This window comes from Neolamprologus brichardi, chromosome 12 (genome assembly GCF_056152115.1).
Source record: "Neolamprologus brichardi isolate AB-2024 chromosome 12, ASM5615211v1, whole genome shotgun sequence".
In the NCBI taxonomy this organism is placed as follows: Eukaryota; Metazoa; Chordata; class Actinopteri; order Cichliformes; family Cichlidae; genus Neolamprologus; species Neolamprologus brichardi.
This window is the reverse complement of record NC_142115.1, coordinates 34,051,124-34,071,288: the sequence shown is the minus strand read 5'-3', so window position 1 is coordinate 34,071,288 and position 20,165 is coordinate 34,051,124. Positions and strand designations below refer to the sequence as shown.

Here is a 20,165-nt window from a genome sequence, read left to right as displayed (position 1 = left end):
ACTGCTGGACAAAAGAGGAGAGGGAGAGTTAAAACAGGCACCAATGCTGGTGTATACAGAAAGCTGAAGCCCTCTGACTGGACAGATGAATGTGACGCAGCTCTGTCTAATCTGAAAGAGAAGCTGTTGAATTGTGTAGTCCTTACACATCCAGACTTTTCTTTGCCTTTGATATTGTCCATTGATGCTTCATTAGATGGGCTCGGTGCTGTATTGTCACAAATACCAGCTGGACAGCAGAAAGCTCGTCCAATTGCTTTTGCAAGTAAGACCCTGAGCAATTCACAGAAAAAGTACCCGGCCCACAGGCTAGAGTTTTTGGCATTGAAATGGAGTGTGTGTGAGAAGTTCAGTCACTGGCTAAGAGGTCATCCCTTTTCAGTGTGGACAGATAACAACCCTCTCACCTACATCATGACAAAACCAAAGCTTGATGCTTGTGAGCAGCGTTGGGTGTCCAAGCTTGCTCCTTACACATTTGATCTGAAGCACATACCTGGTACCAAGAACGTTGTAGCTGATGCTCTCAGCAGAGACCCCTTTGCAACAACAGTCAGCCATAGGCTGATCACAGAGCAGTACAGTCACCTCCTTGCTGAATCTGAGAGTGTCAGTTCTGAGGGAATACAAAATGCATTCCGGTTGAAGGTCCAAGGTCAACGCGTGGACACACCACCTTTCCGCACCACAGGACTGCAGCCGCCCTCGTCTCAGCCTGGGTGTGATGCTATGGATGTTAAGGCAATCCTGGATTTTCACAGTGAGTGGGATCTGGCTGCTGAAACAAGGGCTGTGGAACTGTTCCAGTCAGTTCAGGACCTAGTGTTGCCAGGACAGGAGTCATTTCCTGTGTCCACACTAGAGGAACTCCAGCATAGCCAGGAACTTGATCCCAGTATTTCAAAGATCTTACCATTTGTCACAAGGAGAAGGCGACCTTCCAGGCGTGAAAGGGCAGGATTTGATGCGAAAACCATGGTGTTATTTAAACAGTGGGAAAGGCTTAGGATCCAAAATGGAGTTCTCTATCGGATCACAAAGGACCCCCTGAGTAAACAAAGGAGACATCAGTTTGTTTTGCCTGACAGTCTCAGAGCAAAGGCATTGAATGGTGTCCATGATATTGCAGGACATCAGGGGCAAGCGAAGACTTTATATCTGGCAAGACAACGGTTCTTTTGGCCGAAGATGGAGTCTGATATAAAAGAGTATGTCAAATGTTGTCAAAGATGCATCCTGGCCAAAACACCAGAACCCTCTGCTCGAGCCCCACTTGAGAGCATCAGAACCTCCGCCCCTATGGAGCTGGTGTGTTTGGATTTTTGGAGTGCGGAGGATAGTAAGCAACGCTCAGTAGATGTTCTTGTCCTTACGGATCATTTCACTAAGCTAGCCCATGCCTTCCCTTGCACAAACCAGACTGCAAAGCAGGTGGCTAAGAAACTATGGGACCATGTTTTCTGTGTGTATGGGTTTCCTGAGCGGATTCACTCCGATCAGGGGGCAAATTTTGAAAGTGAGCTCTTGGCAGAACTGCTCAAGTTCTCGGGGGTCTCCAAATCCCATACTACGGCATACCATCCCATGGGAAATGGAGGGACTGAGAGGTTTAATAGGACACTTGGCAACATGCTTAGGTCCTTGCCCCTCAGAGAAAAGAACAAGTGGCCTCAACAAATACAGAGTCTGACATTTGCATACAATGCAACTGTACATGAGACCACGGGTTTTGCCCCATTTCAGCTCATGTTTGGCCGCATCCCGAGGCTCCCCGTTGATGTGATGTTTAAACAGGTGCTCTGTGATCCTGTAGTTGTGGATCAAAAAAGTTATGTGAAAACACTCATGTCACATCTTCATGAGGCAGCTAAGATTGCCCAGACTCATGCCATCAAGGAACAAGACAAACAGGCAAAAGGATATAACAGAAAAGTAAAGGGCACTCATCTGAAAATAGGAGACAGAGTACTCATTGCAAATAAGGGTGAAAGAGGAAAGAAGAAACTTGCTGACAAGTGGGATGCAACAGTGTACACAGTCAGAGACAGAAATCTGCAGACTCACACATACAAGTTGGAAGATGGCAGAGGCAACATAAAGGTGGTACATCGCAACCTGGTTTTAAATATCAGCTTCCTGCCAGTAGTGACCGCTGAACTGTGTGACACTGGATCAGAGGGAGGGTCATGTGCGTCAGACCAGTTAGATTCCTTGGATGAGGAGACTGCAGAGGAGAGGACCAGTGCTTGGATCAACTCAGATGATGATGAGAGTCAGGAGACCCTGAGTGAGGGACTATCAGGATTGGGCAAGACAAGTCAACAAGCTCCAGAGGTGGTTGCAGGGGATTCAACCCAGTGTTCCCTTGTAGGAGAGGACTGCCCAGACAGAGACACAGACTTGGACAGTTTGGTAGCAGAACCTGACTTAGACTCCCCGTCTGTGTTAGAGGCATTTTCAGAAACTGCACTCACTCACTCGCATCCATCAGACACAGATCGTGATGCACACACCAAGCCCCTACCAGTAGCCCCAGTGCATGTCGCTGACGCGCAGATGCCTCCAACAGATGTGTGTCATGATGTGGGTCCACGAGGACAGCCACGGGCAGGCCCGGACAATGTTGTCATGACGCGAGCCGGCCGAGTCAGTAAAAGAGTTAATCGACTCATTGAGTCCATGGTTCAGAAGCCTTTTGGCTTTAAGCGTTTGGCAAATTCAGTTAGCAGAAGGTCTCAGTCTCTTCTTACGCTGTTTTAAGTAAACCCAGGTGTTTAGAGATCTTTCTGTATTTTGATTCTAGGGGACAGTATCATTATGGCACAATTAAATAGTGTGTTTTTAAGGTATTGATGTGTGTGGATGGCCGGGAATGTGTGTGTGGTGTAAATGGCATCACACTGATCTAAGAAAGGCTGAGGCCTGATCACCCTCATGCTCTTTCTGAACCTATCTGGTAGGTGGCTTATACAGCTGAGACTAGAGCTTATAGCTCGGAGGTTTAAACCCGTGCCCAGGAGCCATAAATTCTGTAGATTTGTCGCTGTGTTCCGATTAGATTGTTCACCTGACTGTTCTGGATTTTGGTGAAATCTAGGAGGGGTGGATGTAACGGGTGTATTAGAAAATAATTTATATTTCACCAAAGATCCATTCTGCAGTGTTATCTTGCTTTGTCAGTATTGGTTATGTATATGTGTTTATTTATATATGTTTATTTTCTGTATTTATATTTTGGGAGCTTTTATTTTGTTTGTGTGACCTTTGACTTCCCGCGAAGTCACTTCCTGTAGCTGCGCGCTATTTTCCTCAGTCGCCTAGAGGCCCCGCTGAGGAGAGGTGAGCGTACGCTAGTGTTCTCAGTTACAGAGTGAATAAACACGGTTAAAGTAACTAAAAGTAATTCAAACACTGCTCGTTCCCTTTGTGCATTTTGTCTCACAGTTCTGTTTGATGTTTTAGTGTAAATTAGTTTTTCTGTCGAGTACAGCACTTTATTGTAACATGCTAGTTAGCCAATCTCAGATGAGAGCATAGGAGCATGCACGTGGCTTCACATGTGGTCCGCTATCCTTCTCTCTCCCTTGAAGGTGTTCATGCAGAAGTCCAGTAGTGAAGTGAAGTCGCTGTACTGTTTTGTTTTTATTTTAGACAGGTATGTGAGCTCCCTCTTTTATTTTTGTGTCATGTGAATTGGTTATATCTTTTGTTTGTGATTCATGTTCACTGTTTCAACTTGCTGTTAGATGCATGTAACTAAAAAAATATGTAAAATTGCCACTGGTAAATGAAGTCTCCCTAAAGTATAATTTTGTTGATGAGGTAATTGTCATTATATGTTCATGATGCAGTGCATTTTCGTTTGTTATATATGATTATAAATACATTTTAGCAGTATTGTTTGTTAATTGGATTTATTGTGATGTTGCACCTCAGTCGCCTAGAGGCCCCGCTGAGGAGAGGTGTTCATGCAGAAGTCCAGTAGTGAAGTGAAGTCGCTGTACTGTTTTGTTTTTATTTTAGACAGACAGTTCTGGGAGAATAAATCCATCCAGCTGGCAAAGTGAGAGCTGACTCCTCTGGTCATTCGCACAACACAACGCAGAGAGCTAACGGCAATAAGAGTTTAAGGCCAGACGGGCTACACTTACAAAACAGACAAATAAACAACATCAAAAGAAAGAGAAAAAAAAAAAACAACAACACCCACTATGGGCCCCAAGCCCCCGACTGCCAGAAAAAAAGAAAGTTTATATTTCCCCAAGGTATGTAAGTAAAGGGTGCCAGATTAATTCAAAGTCTTTTACATTATCATTCATGGTATATCTTATTTTTTCAAGATGAAGAGTATTTGTAAGTTCTGTAAGCCACGTCTTTAATACAGGAGTCTCTTTGCCTTTCCAAAGCTGCAGGATCAGTTTCTTTGCAATAATCAATGCATATGACACAAACCTTTTTTGAGAGTGTTGTAAATTTTGTGTTTCTTTGGAGATCCCAAAGATAATTACTATCGGATTTGGCTCAATCTTACTCTTAAAAATATTAGACAAGTAGGTAAAAATGTCACACCAAAAACCCTGAAGCCTTGGACAAAGTGCAAAACAATGTAACAGATTTCCATAATGTATCATACATTTTTCACAGAGGGGGGAGCAGTCTGGGTACATTTTTGGAAGTCTTTCCCTTGAGTAGTGTAACCTGTGTATGATTTTGTACTGAATTAAACAATGACGGGAATTAATAAAAGGCGTGTTTATGTTGCGTAAGACCTCCTGCCAAAAAGAAGAGTTTTCAGTTGTTCTTTATTTAGTTTAAGACAACAAAACAACAGGTGAGACCTGCTCCTACAAAACACCTGAGACAGAAATCCATAAATCCATCTTAGAGTCTTAAAGACTTTATTATGAATACTTTATAAATGAGAATCAACAGATTTTTCCCACATTACAATATTATTGCAACGCTTCCCTCTCGGTGCCATATTATTGCGATTTTTAACATATTCTCACATTACGGTGAATTACTGCTTAATCACATTTTTTCAACTGCAAATTATGTCCTCAAAGTAAAACTTTGTCTTTATCTGTTTTATCTAATAAGATAAAGTTATCTGATTTCAGTTTTTTTTTTCATTAACACCTAAAGACTAAAGATGGAGTCTGTCTGATATCAGTCTGCGATTACAGTGGAGGACATTATTTTTTGATGCCTCGCTGAATTTGTAGATTTCCTCACTTAGAAACAAATAAATAATCTCTAATTTCATTTAGTTCTAGTTTATTTTGAACCAAGACGGACAAAATATCAACCAAAAATCCATAAATAACACATTATATAAAAGTTCTGAACTGATTTGGGTCATTTTGTGACATACGTATTTGATGCCCTACAATTCAGCCAGAACTCCGACTCCCAGAATTCTGCGTTGGAGGCTTTTCCATTGAGCCGATTTAATGCAGATTTGCTAACATTAACTCATAAATGTGATGAATGAAATGAGCCCTCTTATTCATCGTAATCCCAGAATATTTTAATAAAATAATGATAATTGGTGTTCCTGTATTGCCACTCAAAATATCACGATACCATTGCTATATCGATTTTTCCCCCAACCCTTTCCATAAAACGTTTACCTCGAGGGACGCTGGTTAGGTTACAGCCTCGATGTCATCCAGCTTTCTTGCATCTACACTTGCATCTAACCAGAAACTGCTGCAGGTGGGCAACTGGTTCATGTGCCGCTATGACGAGCTCACCAAGGCTGCAAAGTGAAACTAGCTCCTGCAGCAACAGTCCAAGAGTATGGAGTCAGACCTTGCGTGTGCACACCTACTGCCCCACTACAGACACAAATACAGTGTAATTCTCTGACATTGGATTCAGTCAGTAGAGTAACCTGAACTAGAAATATAAAGGTCTGATACCCTCCACCTCCTCTCACCTTATCAGTAAAGGATTCAGAATGAGGCTCCTCCTCTTAAATAACAAAAGCTGTATTAAGGAGGGGTGCAAGTACTTTTTAAGTGTATCCCCTTCCTGTGGTGTCACATTCGACAATTTCAGCCCGCTGCAGCTGTGACCCAGATCAGCTTGATGGGAACCTAGGCTGGCTCTGATGTCACCATTGCTCTCACGGTTCCCCGGCCAATCCCTTTGCTTGAATGGCATCAACGTGATGGAAAAAAACAGACCGGGAAAACCAAGGGGCACTCCGGTTTTACTGACAAAAGCGAAATGCAAACAGTTAGCTCTTACGGCCCCCTTACCCCAGAGAAAACAGGCGCTATGTATCCCACTGCCCTGAATGCCACAGACACACGGGCCTGCCCGGGCTTGTGTGATCGCTCAAAAACAGAGAAAGAGAGAAAAAACTGACAACACTGCAGATTACAGTTTCCCATGAAGTCATGAGTCATAAAAGCATTTTCGCCACAGGTGCAACATAGTTCTGACAATGTGTTGCTAATAAGGCAATATTTTTTCACACCGTGACAATGTGTCATAACAACACTGCAGTGATCTGATGCCTGATTACTTTAAATTTAAAAAGAGGAAAGAATTGAAAGAATGTGGAAAACAATATGTGAAATTATTCAAAACAATGGAAGCACAACAGCAGGGCAGGTTAACAGCTGTGATCAGCTGACCAATGCTGCTAGCTCAATATTCACTGCTCTTTGTGGATTTAGCCAGCTATACTTTACAAAATGTAAGCAAATGTTTTGAGAGTTATTACTAACTTCTAAAGACCGAGTATATACGGTAGAATTCGGTGGGTTAATCTAACCACGTTATCTCCTTAAATATGAACCAGGCAGCATGGTGGTGCAGTGAGAAGCGTGTTGCCTTACAGCAAGAAGGTTATGGGTTTGATTCCTGAGTTTGTTTTCTCGGTAGGGTTTTCTCCTGGTACTCTGGCAAGCTACATTGTAGCCACAGCCACCCTGGGGCGCACTGACAGAGGCGAGGCTGCTGGACACTGGCGCCACCGGGCCCTCTGACCACCACCAGTAGGCAACCGGTGAAGTGTCTTGCCCAAGGACACAACGACCGAGACTGTCCAAGCCAGGGCTCGAACCGGCAACCTTACGATTACAAGGCGAACTCCCAACTCTTGGGATCGCCCTGGTATCCACGATCACCCTGGTATCGTATCAGTGATAAGTTTCAGCAGATATCCAAAGCCTATGAATCATGTTGGACCTGAAAAAGTCTGACTGGTACGTGGTATCACTAAATTAAGGATTATTTTGAACTGTCAATCATGCTAAGCTACTCTACAAACAGTCTAAAAAATATTAAAAAAAAAATATACAGACCTGGAAATAAGAAAAGTATGTTCCTGTCTTTGCAAACTGGGGTCAGCCAAATGCACCGTGTTACAGGCCCTAATCTCCACCATTGATTATTCTTCATGTAAATCATCACCGGAGTTAAAATGTGTGACAAAGTATAAAAAAACAAAAAGAAAAAATGAAAACAAATTCCGAGCAGCGAGACTTCTTTACAGGATGTTGTCACCTCAATGCTGAATCATCTCTCGTCTTATAATTTGACACGGCATTGAGGGTCAAACAAGCTACACAAAGCCCCGCATCTGTGATCGTCACAGAAGCATCTAGAGAAGTATTTCATAGCAAAACATGTTCATTTTCAACTTTGTGCTATCAAACAAACCATAGAGTGCTTTGAAGAGTCAGATTCGATAATGGAAAACAATCCTTTATAGCACTGACTGATTAGGAATGGGGCTTGGGTAGCAAGTTAGCAGTAACAAGCAGTCTGTAACAAAGATATGCATAACCCAGACCCAGACCCCACACTTTGAGCTGTAATCAGGTCCTGCTGAACCGTCCTCTTTACATCAGCCTAAATGTCTCCTGTAATTCAGTGGGAGAAAAGTGTGGCTAAAGAACTTGCCTCTTCCAATGAAAGGAAATTACCATAAAGTAGAGCAGACATCAGATCATGGATACCAGCTCTCCTGTCTTAGACAATACTGCTCCACTGCTTAAATAAAAAAAATCTTGTTTACTATTAAGAAAACTAGAAAAGAAATACTGGGTATCTTCTATTATTGTAAGTAGATTCATGCATCTTAATTTTTCACTTTTACTGCACCCTAAACAGCCATTAGAAAGTTACTTCTTGCTTTAACTTAAAATATTGAATGTTGAAAATGCTTAAAGATTATATGACTGTTTAGACTAGTTTCCAGTTGTGTAGCAATGAATGTATTCTGTCTGCTTGTTACAAAAAGTACTCAGATTGTATAGAAATCGATGAAGAATTGGACCCTACTCTTTACTTGCTGATGGTATTTGCTGATATCGCTGTTAGTATTTGTAACAGCTGAAAAAGGGAAATTTTATGTAAAAAAAAGAGCCGGGAGAAACACCATTCAAACATATAATGAGCTGATGTTGCATAGTTTGTCCACCAGAGGGCACTCTGCAACTTCCCTGTGTTTGGACTGGCACAAACACAGTAACCAGCTGCCCTGAGCCGAGTCAAGCAGAGTGTTAATGGGTAATCTTGTTGTAAAAATAAAACTGATTATTTTAAAACTGCATTGTCATATAATTTAATTTATTTAATTCTTAAATAACTACACATAGCAGATATGAGTGAAATCTGTTTATGTTGTGCGTGCCTGAAAAATATCACTTCCTGGTAATAAATAAAAGGCCCTCATTCCAGGATAAATATTAGGGAGACGACGTGCTACCAGTGTAGTTATCAAGAGCTCAGTCGGAGTTACAGGCAATTGTAAACCAATGACAACATATTTATAAATGCTGTATTCCAACCATACCAGTAAATCATGCCAGGGCAGCAGTCACTGGCACGAGTCCTGCTACCAAAACTAGCTTGCTGTTATGGTAGACCAGTCCTGGCATGTTCTCACCTGATCAAGGACCTGGTGTGAGCTTGGATTAAGACCTTTACAGGAATAGCTTTCCCTGCTTTAGAGCTCAAAACTCGCCATTGCATTTCTCATGAAACAATTGGTTGTTAATTTCCCAGCTGACAGATACACTTGCCTTAAAGTATCTTATTTCTCTGGAAATCTCTTGTCAGGAAATCTTTACATCTTGTGCTGTGCAACTTTTGTCCAAATTGCACTGTGTGTAAAACATAATGCACATTATTTACTCTACACATCAGTATCTGAAAATAGGTTAAAAAATTCTTGTGAACTTGTAATCAGAAGAATGTAATCATTATTCCGGGTAAGGATTCCATTCTTCTCTGTAACTGCATATGCGAGCTGCCAGATTGTTTTGATAAAATGCGTTTTTGCTGTATACCTATAAACAGGACATTCCTTAGAACAAGCATCCGTGTTAAACAGGCCTTCGCTGAGTAAATAACAGTTAAATAATCTAGAAAGGAGTCACGTGATGCAGGAGGAGCTGTGTAAGCAAAAACACGGATTAAAGGAGTAGTAAACATAGCTGAATCTTAAATTACAATGCCAGAATAAATAGTTACATTAAACAACACTGCAGCATGTGGTCAAGTCCCCCATAATGGCAACAGACCAAACAACTGCTAAATTAGAAAAGCCACCACAGCACATGACAATGACAGAAAGACGCCATCATGCCGGGGCCATATGGAGGACCCCTCACTTTTATGGTGTTGTTGACAAAATGCCTTTAAGAGCTGTTATTACAGCTTCCTGCCCCGCAGACAGACTGCAGGAGCCCTGCAACCTTTATTTTCTCTCTCCCTCCTCCCAAACCATCAGATCCTCATTACATCCGAGTCAAAACCAAAACACTCTGCTGTCACCCTGCGTGCATGCAATGCAGAAGACGTCAGGTTTGGCTGCAGTCACGCTCGTGGATGCTGCTGCTGAGCAGACAAAAAGTAAACAGTGATGATAGTAATTTCTTCAAAGTAAGAGCAGCTCTCGGGCTAATTACAGTGACAGGTCAACTGCTGTGCGCCCCTAAAATAGCCATTTTCTTAATTACAACACAAGGGTCATTGGTCGTGATGATTGAAAGCCACGCGCGTGCACGTGCGAGGACTTTTGCAGCTGGAGAAACACGTAAGAAAACCTGGAAGTAATTTCAAGTCAAGCCGTTTTTATGCAACAATTAATAGCGTGTTTATTCTGGAGCAGACTCTGAAGTCTGCACGGCCATTGTGCACGACTGCGTGCACATGTGTCCGTGTGTGTTTTAGGGGGCGTTGGGGCCGATTGTAGCAGCAGAAAGAATGAAGAAAGCAAACACTGCACAGTCCTTCAAAATGAAAAGCAACAAGTCATGTTTGACTCGTGCAACGGTGTCAGAGCTGAACCACTCATTCAAAGTTTACAAACTTCTGCAAAAGCACGGATGCGTCGACTCGGCGACAAGTTACAAAAATGGGGAAAAAAACAGGCGTGCTCCAACTCACCGGTGCCTCTTTGTACCTGCTGGACCCCCGCGCTGGAAGACAAAGCATGACCTGTAAGTACTGCAGCGCAAAAACACAGCAGCACACGACCAGAGAAGTCCGCATCATTGCAGCCATCGGAGCCGTGGTGGTGGTGGTGCACAGGAGAGCTGTTTTGCGGAGTGCAGAGCCCGGAGTCACACCGCTGCAGGATCTGGGGCAACTTATATAGACAGATTTCTTTGTTCTCAGTTTTTTTTTCTCCAGATAGACTTTCTGTTTTTTTCTTCTTCTTTTTTCTACAGCCCCGGGCTGATAATACCACCCGCTACCATGTGACTCGTAACCCTTTCACTGCCACGCCTGTCAACGCAAAACAGATGATGTTGATGGCTTTGGGATTTTCACCCACCTGTTATTTTTTATTTATTTATTTCAGAGACAAGATTAAGTTTAACCCAGGATTAAGTTTAAGTGGGGAAAGTGCACGAACTATAAACTCAAACACAGCGGAACTATTCAGTACTTTTAGAAAAAATGTAATGCGATTATTCTGAAAACAAGATGAAATAAGAGTGAGTGGGAGATTTTTTTTAAACTTAATTTCGATAATCACGCAGGTAGCATGTAATCGGCTCTGTCTGTCTTGTTTGTTCGCAGTTAACACTTTTCAAGATATCATTTTCAAATTTTGTGTGATGGTAAAAAACAAAAACAGCCAGAGCTGATTTATTCTTCCTGAAAATATGTTCAAGGTCAAAGTCAAAGTGATCTACAGCAAATGTGAGAATCAATAATCCCACTTTTTAAACATTATTCTCAAACTTCACATCAATATACTATTGAGTCATATACCATATGGAGAGAACTGTACAGCACACTTTTTATTTAAAAAAAAGACCTACAAGATCACACTGGCGCCAAAAAGTAAGCAAATTCACACAATGCATGAATGTATCTTCAAACCTCATTTTCGTTACAGCTTATAGAAGCCAAAGTTTTCAGCCAATGTGGCTCCGACCATATGTGCAAAGATAATAAAATAAAACATTTCAATATGTAATTCTTCAGTGTCACAGGTCAAAGGTCAGGGTCAGGTGAATTAGGAAAAAGCTTTAGTTTCCATTGGATGATGCCCAAAATGTAAAGCAATAGATTATGTTGATGTCATTGGGCGACATAAGCATTTTCTTTGTTTGAGATCTGTAGAATCTGATTTTTCAACACATAAATGTATGAATTCACAATAACACGCAAAGATTAATACACTACTAGATTTCCATAGTACCAATGCTGACATCAGCATTAATAATCTATAGAAACTGTTGATATCATCGCATTGTAATAAAAAAAAGGCTGACATCAGCATGTTGTAATAAGAATATCATAAAACGTCAGAGTTTTAGGATTGTGTTCGGCCTTCTGGTGGAATGTAATGGTATCACATGCAAAGCAGGTGTGATTTAAACTTTTTGTGTTGCCTGACACCAAACCCCCTTTTCTTGGTAACATTTTGGGTGATTGTGCCAGCACATTATTGAGTTAGGTTAGGGTAAGCACTTATACAATGACATAATTCTGAGTGCATCATTAGGAAATAAGACTCTGAGTTCATTTCCAATAAGTGTTATTACTAAAGATTTAAAACCTGTAAATCAGGGTGTCCTTACTTTCACAAAATTCCCTTATTGTTGGAAGTGGCTGCAGTGGAACTGCTGCCAATCTCACCTCTGTTAGGACTGTCATATCATGGAAACTTTATTACTACATTAGCTACAAACACCTGGAAGGGGTCCAGCCAGAACTCTAGAAGCTTCAGGTGGGTTTAGTGGGTCACTGGTGAGGACTGGACCTCAAAGTTTGTAACATTTAACTAAACAAATGGAAACTTTGTGTCTGTACATGGTTTTTAATACTCTATTAAAGCGTAACATGTCTAAAAGTAGACTTGTAAGTGATAACACTGGGCCTATATGACCTTTATAGATGAGTGATGTACCCCAAGGAAGAGAGGTTATCCAGAGATTCCACTGGATTCAGTGTAGAGTCTGTAAACATATATAACTGAGTCATTTTAATTGTAATAAAGCTTAAAGTTGTGTATGAATAAGGACAGGCCTCCTTTGATTGACTGGTGTGCCAAAAGATATAACTGATAGGTGTCTGCTTTTACACACTTCTGATTATTTGAATTACTGAGCTGGTTTTCTGTCCACTGTTTCAAGGTTGTGAACACTGCTGCAGTCTATCCTGGCTGCCATGGGGCAAGAGGCGGGTCACCTGTCTGTCACAGCGCTAACACATTGAGAAAGACAAACATTCCCACCTATGACCAGCTACGAATGGCCAATTAACCCATGAACGGGTGAACACAGGGAGGAGGTACAAACCCAACCTCTAGACTGCCACGTCGCCCGTTTTGGAGCATTTTAATGCAATTTTGTGACAACTAATATGAAATGATGTGTTTATTGTAATAAGAGCCCTGTTTGTGTGTGTGTGTGTAATTGAAAAACTTAATAGCCAAATAATATCACATAGGCAGGTCAAAAAACATCAATTTCATTGACTGCAAACTTTATTCCAAAACAGTTTTGTTTCATAAATGCAAACTAATTAAATTCATGCGTGCGTCACTTTAATGTAGCTAGCAGTAAAGCTCTAGCTAACCATTTACATAAAAAGCGTGCTTGCATGTGGTTTTCTCTCCTTGTGGTGTCATAGTTGACCCATCATTAATACATCGTTCATTACTACATTACAGCATTAAATATAACACTGATAGATTAATCCTATTAAATCCATTAATAGAATTTTGTATGAGTAATCTGAATTTGTAAAGTAATTAGTAACTGAAGTTACAGTGACGGCTGTCTAGGGCAGCCCTGTGACAGCTGGGATAGGCTCCAGCCCCCCTGCAGCCACGAATTGGATAAGCTGTGAATGGATGGATGGAAATCGAATACAAGTATTTTAGTTGCACAATTTAGCTTGTACTTGTTGTACTTTGTTACTTTCCAGTACTGCTAATATTTGCCCAATAGAGTTTGATGAAAGGACACTGACCTCTTAGGGAGGAGTATGAGTGAGGTGAAGTTTTTATAGCAATTCAAGGAGTGTGTGTGTGTGTGTGTGTGTGTGTGTGTGTGTGTGTGTGTGTGTGTGTGTGTGTGTGTGTTGACGCAAGACTAAAACCTCAAAATACTTGGAATATCCATCAGTCTATTTTTATCAGTTGCAGCGCCGTCCCTTCGTGAGGAAAACCTCTTTGTGAGCCGGTGTGAGAACACTTCTGTAATTATAACCACTAATAGCGGTAAAGAATTTAGCAGTGCCTTTCTGTGTAATGACTGTCAGGTTTCTGAAGGCTTTTTGAACGTATTAAAGGGTTTCAATAAAATCTGATTGGCTGACAGGGAACTGCAAGCCCTGCACCACATCAGGCCTGTTATCTGCAAGTGTAATGACAGAGAAAAAGGAAAGGCTCTGTAAGAAAGTAACACTACTCATTTCTGGACTGTAATTAATGTTACTGCATGCAGATGAATTACGTAAACAGGCTGATTTAAAGCTTGCACTGGGCTAATGAGAGTGTATATAGAGAGAACCTCAGCACGACACGGTTGTTTTTGTCCACTGTGACAAATTAAACTGTAACTGACCAAAATGATAAACATTTATTATGATTAAAAACAAACATTTGCAATTTCAAATCCTATAATAAATAACACCGAAGTCTTTCAATGTAAGAAACCTTTATTCTTTTGAGCATCACAAACTTTCAGGGGACACCCAAAAGTCCAGTTATTTTACTAAATAAATTTGTATTTTACGCACTCTACGACGTCCGGCGATAAACACTGTGAATCCCAGGAGTTTGTAGAACCAAGTTCAGCAGTAAAAACTTGAAGTAAATATTTTATTGTTCTCTCACATCACTGAGGAGGAATTTTGGCCCACTATTCTTTGCTGCTTCAGTTCATTGAAGTTTCCACACATTCATTTATTCACAGCTCTCTTAAGGTCCTGCCAAAACCTTGATTGTGCCTTTGCAACATCTTCTTATTATTTTCTTTTTCAGCCAATCTGTTGTAGATTTGCTGCTGTGCTTGGGATCATTGCTCTGTTGCTTTAGCCAGGCTTTAACTGCATTTGACTCCAGAACACTTTGCTATCCAGACGAGATTAGACTCAAGCTGTCCGATCCTCACGCCTCCACTACAGCTTGACAGTTGGTATGAGGTGTTTGTGCTTATATGCTGTGTTTGGTCTTCACTAAACAAAGCATATAAGTGCTGTAAATTGTGTGCAAATGTAATTGGGATACAGTGTGCAGTGCTTTTGGTCCAGATGAACAGAATCAACCTTTTAGGATTTACTTACCTGGATGATTGAACACGGATCAAGACGTTTATTTACATGCAATTTTGCAAACCTAAGGTTCGCTGCCGTGGTCTGTTTAGTGAGAAGAGCCTTTCTTCTAACAATTCTTCCAAAAAATTCAGTCTTTTTCTTTTTGCACAATCACAAAGTGATATTAACATGCAAACTGAGGCCTGTAGAGTCTGGGATGTAGCTGTTGGGTTTTCTGCAGTTTCTCTGAGTGCGGTCTGATCTTGGGGTGAATTTGCTGGGACGTCCACTTCTGGGAAGATTGTGGTGTTGTTGTAACGTAGACTGGAAAGCTTTAGACAATCAAAAACTGTCAAAATGTTTACTTTTTAGAGGTAGTCAAACTTCAATTAGTCAGGTGCGTTTGATTAGCTCCAAATAGCTGATACTGTCCTACGTTTTCATAGGAATGCTTTCCTGTGAAAATGTCTTTCTTCACATGACTGTAAATACCAGCAAAGCATAAAATGCTGGAAATGTTTTTGACTTCCAGGCTTTCTAGTAAATAATATAACCACCAGCCTGTCACATGTGCCTGCAAAATGCTTTTCAAAATGACTAAAACCTTGGGGGGAAACATTAAACTGAATAGAAGTAACGAAAGGCTGTGTTGAAACATGAATTTCAAGGGTACAAATTGATGTCTTAGAGTAAGATGGACTCTTTTCTCCCCACAACCACTTGTTTAGAAAAAGTGCTTACGCTGCAAACCGGAGCTCAACTTTTGCTAATACAGTCACATGTTTTCACTCACTGGCACTTCATCAGCATGTGATATAAAGCCATGGTCGGAGATAACAAGCGTTTGACATGGAACTGATAAAATCTGTGGTGCCAAGAAATGCTTTGATAGGCAAAAACTGAAAAATATGTTATCTATTAAGTTCTGCCATCCACAGAAAGATGAAAACTGAAAAGGAAAAGAAAGATGGTAATTAAATTTATGGTTAAGTGACTGGAATTATGTATGGTTTCCCAGGTATAAGCAGTGGATCAGCTTTCCTACTGGCTCATTTTAGCCCAGTAGCCCTTAAACACGATTCGATGAAGCAAACGACAGAGATGGAGGAAGGTTAAAGAAGCCATCATGTCTGCATGGAGAAGAGGATACGATCTGGACAACTTAAAGCTCCTGTGGTGCTTGTAATATAAAGAACAACTTCACTTCTTGACCGAAACATTTCAGCCCCGATTGAGGCCATAAGCCCAAACACAAAGAAAAACCATTGTTTTTATAGTTCGGTGTCGCTGGTGCTTCAACTTATTCTATTTTTAAAAGTTTGCCAGTTTACTTGGACTTCAAAAGCTGCATATTTGTCATCTATTACGACAGAACCAAACCAATGAGATAATTTTTGCCTCAGGCAGGCATCTGAGAGTTTGTAGCTGAACCTCAGATCTACTGCGTTTTGATCACGCTCCATATATTTTTATTGTGTTTGAAAGAAGAGTGTTCTTGATCTCCAGCAGGTCTGTTATTTCATTCTCTCCGTACTTTCCACAAATGTGTTATTGTCTAAAGTTAGCGCATACTTAAAACAGCTCTGGTAACTGTACATAAACCTGTGCTGAGCTAGCCGGTGTCACTGTGTGAATTACATGAACGAGCACTTCCCCACAGATGGTCCCAATACAGTTTGCTCCTCTGTGTTTTATTTTTCTTTTTTACAAGTGGTGGCACTGCTCCAACACATGACAGCAGCTCTCAATTAAAAAAGAAATACGCCTCAAAATTAGGATCCAAGTCACTGCCAAGTCCAATAAATATGAACAGGAATCTGCTGGAGTGACACTGGTCAAAGGAAACAATGGAAACTTGGCGTTTCATTTAAAATGCTGATTAAGGTGCTGCAGAATGCTGATGCATGTAATTAGAAACACAGCCACCGGTAAAGGTTTAAATGCCAACATCCAGGACTAAATGTTAACACAGGCTGCTTCAAGGTAGGTTTTCTAGTGGCTGCAGATGTGAGCCATGTGAGAGTGGCTGCACTCTGTTGTACTTGGATGGCATTACTGGTTAGTTCACTGTGTTACAAACAGTTGAAGATAAACAGAAGATCCGTCTTGATGAATTTGATAGTTGTCAAACTTTTTGAAAGAGCCAGCTGATATATTTCAGTACACACCAGTGTGCACAGAAAACTTCTGTCCTCTTGCATCTCATTTTTGTTTTCTTTTTATTGTTTTCTTGAAATCCAGAAAACCGTCTTCCCGGCTCTGTTCAGAACCTTCCCAAGTGGTTCCTAAGTGTCTCATTTCCTTGCTTAACACTGCCATCTGAAAAAATGTTTTCCCTTTTAATGATAGGTCATTAGTCATCTGTGCAAAAAGAAATCGGTTCTATTGATGCATCCGTCTATCCATCCATTCATTTATCCAGGGCTAAGTCATGGGAGCAACAATCTAAGAAAAGATGCCCAGACCTCTCGTGAGTGGACATGCCTGAAACGCCTCACCCATGAACAGTGTTGGGGAGTAACGGAATACATGTACCGCCGTTACGTATTTAAAATACAAAATATGAGTAACTGTATTCCGTTACAGTTACCGTTTAAAAAGGTGGTATTTAGAATACAGTTACTTTGTTGAAATAAATGGATTACACGGCGGTACTTCCCTGTTTCATATTGTCGCGGGTCAGGCCTGTTTGGGTTTTGTTTGACAGCTACGTTCTGTAGTTCCAGGTGGCAGCGTTAAGGTTGCCATGGTTACAGGGTGACGCTCTCTCTCTGCGTGTTTCCTGGGTGAGAGAGCGCCTGTTGTTGTTGTGCTAAGCTAATAGGCAGAATGCTACAGGTATAGCTCTAAAGAATGTAGCATCATGGGCAGTGTAGTCCGTGCTGCAGGGAGAATGGACTGCCATACCCGTTATGTGTCTGTGAGCGAGGGAGGGAGAAAAAGGAAAAGTACGAGCTGTCATCGAGCAAAAACGGGAGCTGGAAGCATGTAAATATAATAATAACCACTGCAGCCAAGAAGAGTGCCTGACGAGCCCAGTTGTAAGTAAGCTATTAAGACTCGACGGTACGCTTTGTTCGTGTTTTCCTCCAAAAACAATAAGTTCCCCTGAAGCAGCCTTTCAACGCCTCTCTCTGTCTCTCGCTAGCAAAGTTGACCCAGACAACACAGTAAAGCTAGTTTTCGACTACGAGCCCGACACGAACCCACCGTATTAGCCAGAGGTCCTTTACAACGGTTCGGAGCCGCGGACCTTCAGTAACAGTAATAAATCACAACAATAGTACATTCATGTAGTTGTAAACAGCATGATAATATATTAAGTGATCCAAAGTATTCAGAATACGTTACTCTCATTGAGTAACGGAACGGAATACGTTACAGAATACATTTTGGGGCATGTATTCTGTAATCTGTAATGGAATACATTTTAAAAGTAACCTTCCCAACACTGCCCATGAAGTAAGTAAGTAGTAAGTAAAATGTATTTATATAGCACATTTCACAGATAAAAATCACAAAGTGCTTTACAATAAGATCAGACATACAAGTTAAAATTAATTAAAAGCCCATTTGTATAAAAATGTCTTCAGCTGCTTTTTAAAGGAGTCAGTAGAGTCTAGACAGCGTAAAGACAACGGCAGAGAGTTCCACAGCCTCAGTGCCCCACGTGTTTTAAACCTAGTACGTGGGACCACCAGTAGCCTCTGACCTGAAGACCTAAGTGCTCGGGATGAAGCATGAGGTTTCAACAGGTCAGAGATGTACTGGGGAGCTTCACCGTGCAGAGCTCTAAAAGTTACAACTAAAATTTTAAAATGAACCCTAAAATTTACAGGCAACCAATGAAGAGAAGCCAAATCTGGAGTAATGTGTGACCTCTTGTTTGTACCAGTTAAAAGTCTTGCCGCTGCAATCTGTACAGACTGAAGGCGATCCAGAGCTGATTTGTTGAGACGAGTAAAAAGACCGTTACAATAATCCAAATGAGAAGAGATAAAAGCATGAATAATCATCTCAAGTTCAAGAAATGTTTCTTAGATGATAAAAACAGTTCCGGACAAGTTGTTTAGAGTGTTTCTCAAGAGACATCGAACTGTCAAATATATATATATATGAACCATCCCAGTCCGAGGACTCACAGTTCTATCTGACAGAAAGTTTCTAAGGATTATTGCAGGGAAATGAATTCAAAGTAGTGACACATAAAAACCATTTATAATTTTGTCTGGTTGGCTGTTGAAACAGTAACACACTGTGACAAAATCCAGTGATGCGCTTCATGAGTCACCAAACCAGTCCGCCTCTGAATCCTCAGATTTATTTTCACATTTGTACTTTTAATCAGTTTTGATTAGTCGTCTTTTTTAACAGTTTTCAGTTCATTTTATTTTCAGATTTTTCAGATAAGTCGACTTGCTCCAGTTCTAGTTTAAAAAGGTTCATTACCATCATTCATATCATTGTGCTTTTTGTATTTTCTCCTCTAAAACAGGGATAACTTCATACGTTTTAAGTGTGAGGAATACAGTGGACGTAATTTGTAAGGCACCCACTACTGTCTAGAAATTAAACACAAACCAAGCCTTTTTTTTTTGTAAAATTTGAATTTATTTTGATCCATGTAAGCTTATTTTTTAAAGCAACAGAAATCTGCTAAATTCACTAAAGTTCAGCTTTTTTTCTACTAAGATCTACAACACCCTTTCCGTATTTAAGACACAGCTCAAAACACACCTGTTTAAACTGGCTTATTCGCTTTAATGCTGATTTTATCTGTTGTCACGCTCTGTTTTGTAATTTTAACTTATTTTTTGTATTTTATGACTACTGTTCCTTTTATTAATTGTGTTTTTTGTAAGGTGACCTTGGGTTTCTGAAAGGCGCCCTCAAATAAAATGTATTGTTATTATTATTATTACCAGTTAACGTCCACATTATGAACCTGTGGTTAAGTTAACCTACTTATTTCTCATTCCGCATTTCAGGTTAAACACGTCACATCCACATTAAGGAAAACAACATCCACGTTCATGCTTTTAAATATTTGACACACATAACAATCACCACAGCCTAACAGCTGCACGTTGGTTCCGGGCTTATGTCCAATCCTTATTTATGCCATCTCTTTGTAAAGGTGAAGTCAAGCCCAGGATGTTTTCAGATGAAAAGGTTCCCATCTGGTCCTGACCCAGCAGCTGGTGCCTTTTGAGCGGAGGCTTCAATCTGTTTATTATCACACGCTCTGATTATGCTGATGGAGCGCCGTGTTTTTCCTTTTGGTAAAAACGCAAAACCCATAAAAAATAGACACACAAACAAGTGTGCAGCGTGACATGCCAGTGACATAATGATGAGCTGTTGTTTGCACATGTGCGATGGTTGTTGTTCCCTTATCACATATCACTTATCACCGCCCC

The 20,165-nt window shown here is 40.8% G+C and overlaps 1 protein-coding gene across 1 annotated transcript in view; it reads right to left on the bottom strand.

The window, feature by feature from the left end:
• mmp11a (matrix metallopeptidase 11a) overlaps positions 1 to 10,635 on the bottom strand; it is a 49,134-nt gene extending 38,499 nt beyond the window's left edge. The window contains exon 1 of the mRNA XM_087849452.1: positions 10,414 to 10,635. Coding sequence (XP_087705578.1) covers positions 10,414 to 10,530 — 117 coding nt within the window. The 5' untranslated portion in view covers positions 10,531 to 10,635. The remainder of the gene's footprint in view (positions 1 to 10,413) is intronic.
• Between the last annotated feature and the right edge of the window lie 9,530 nt (positions 10,636 to 20,165).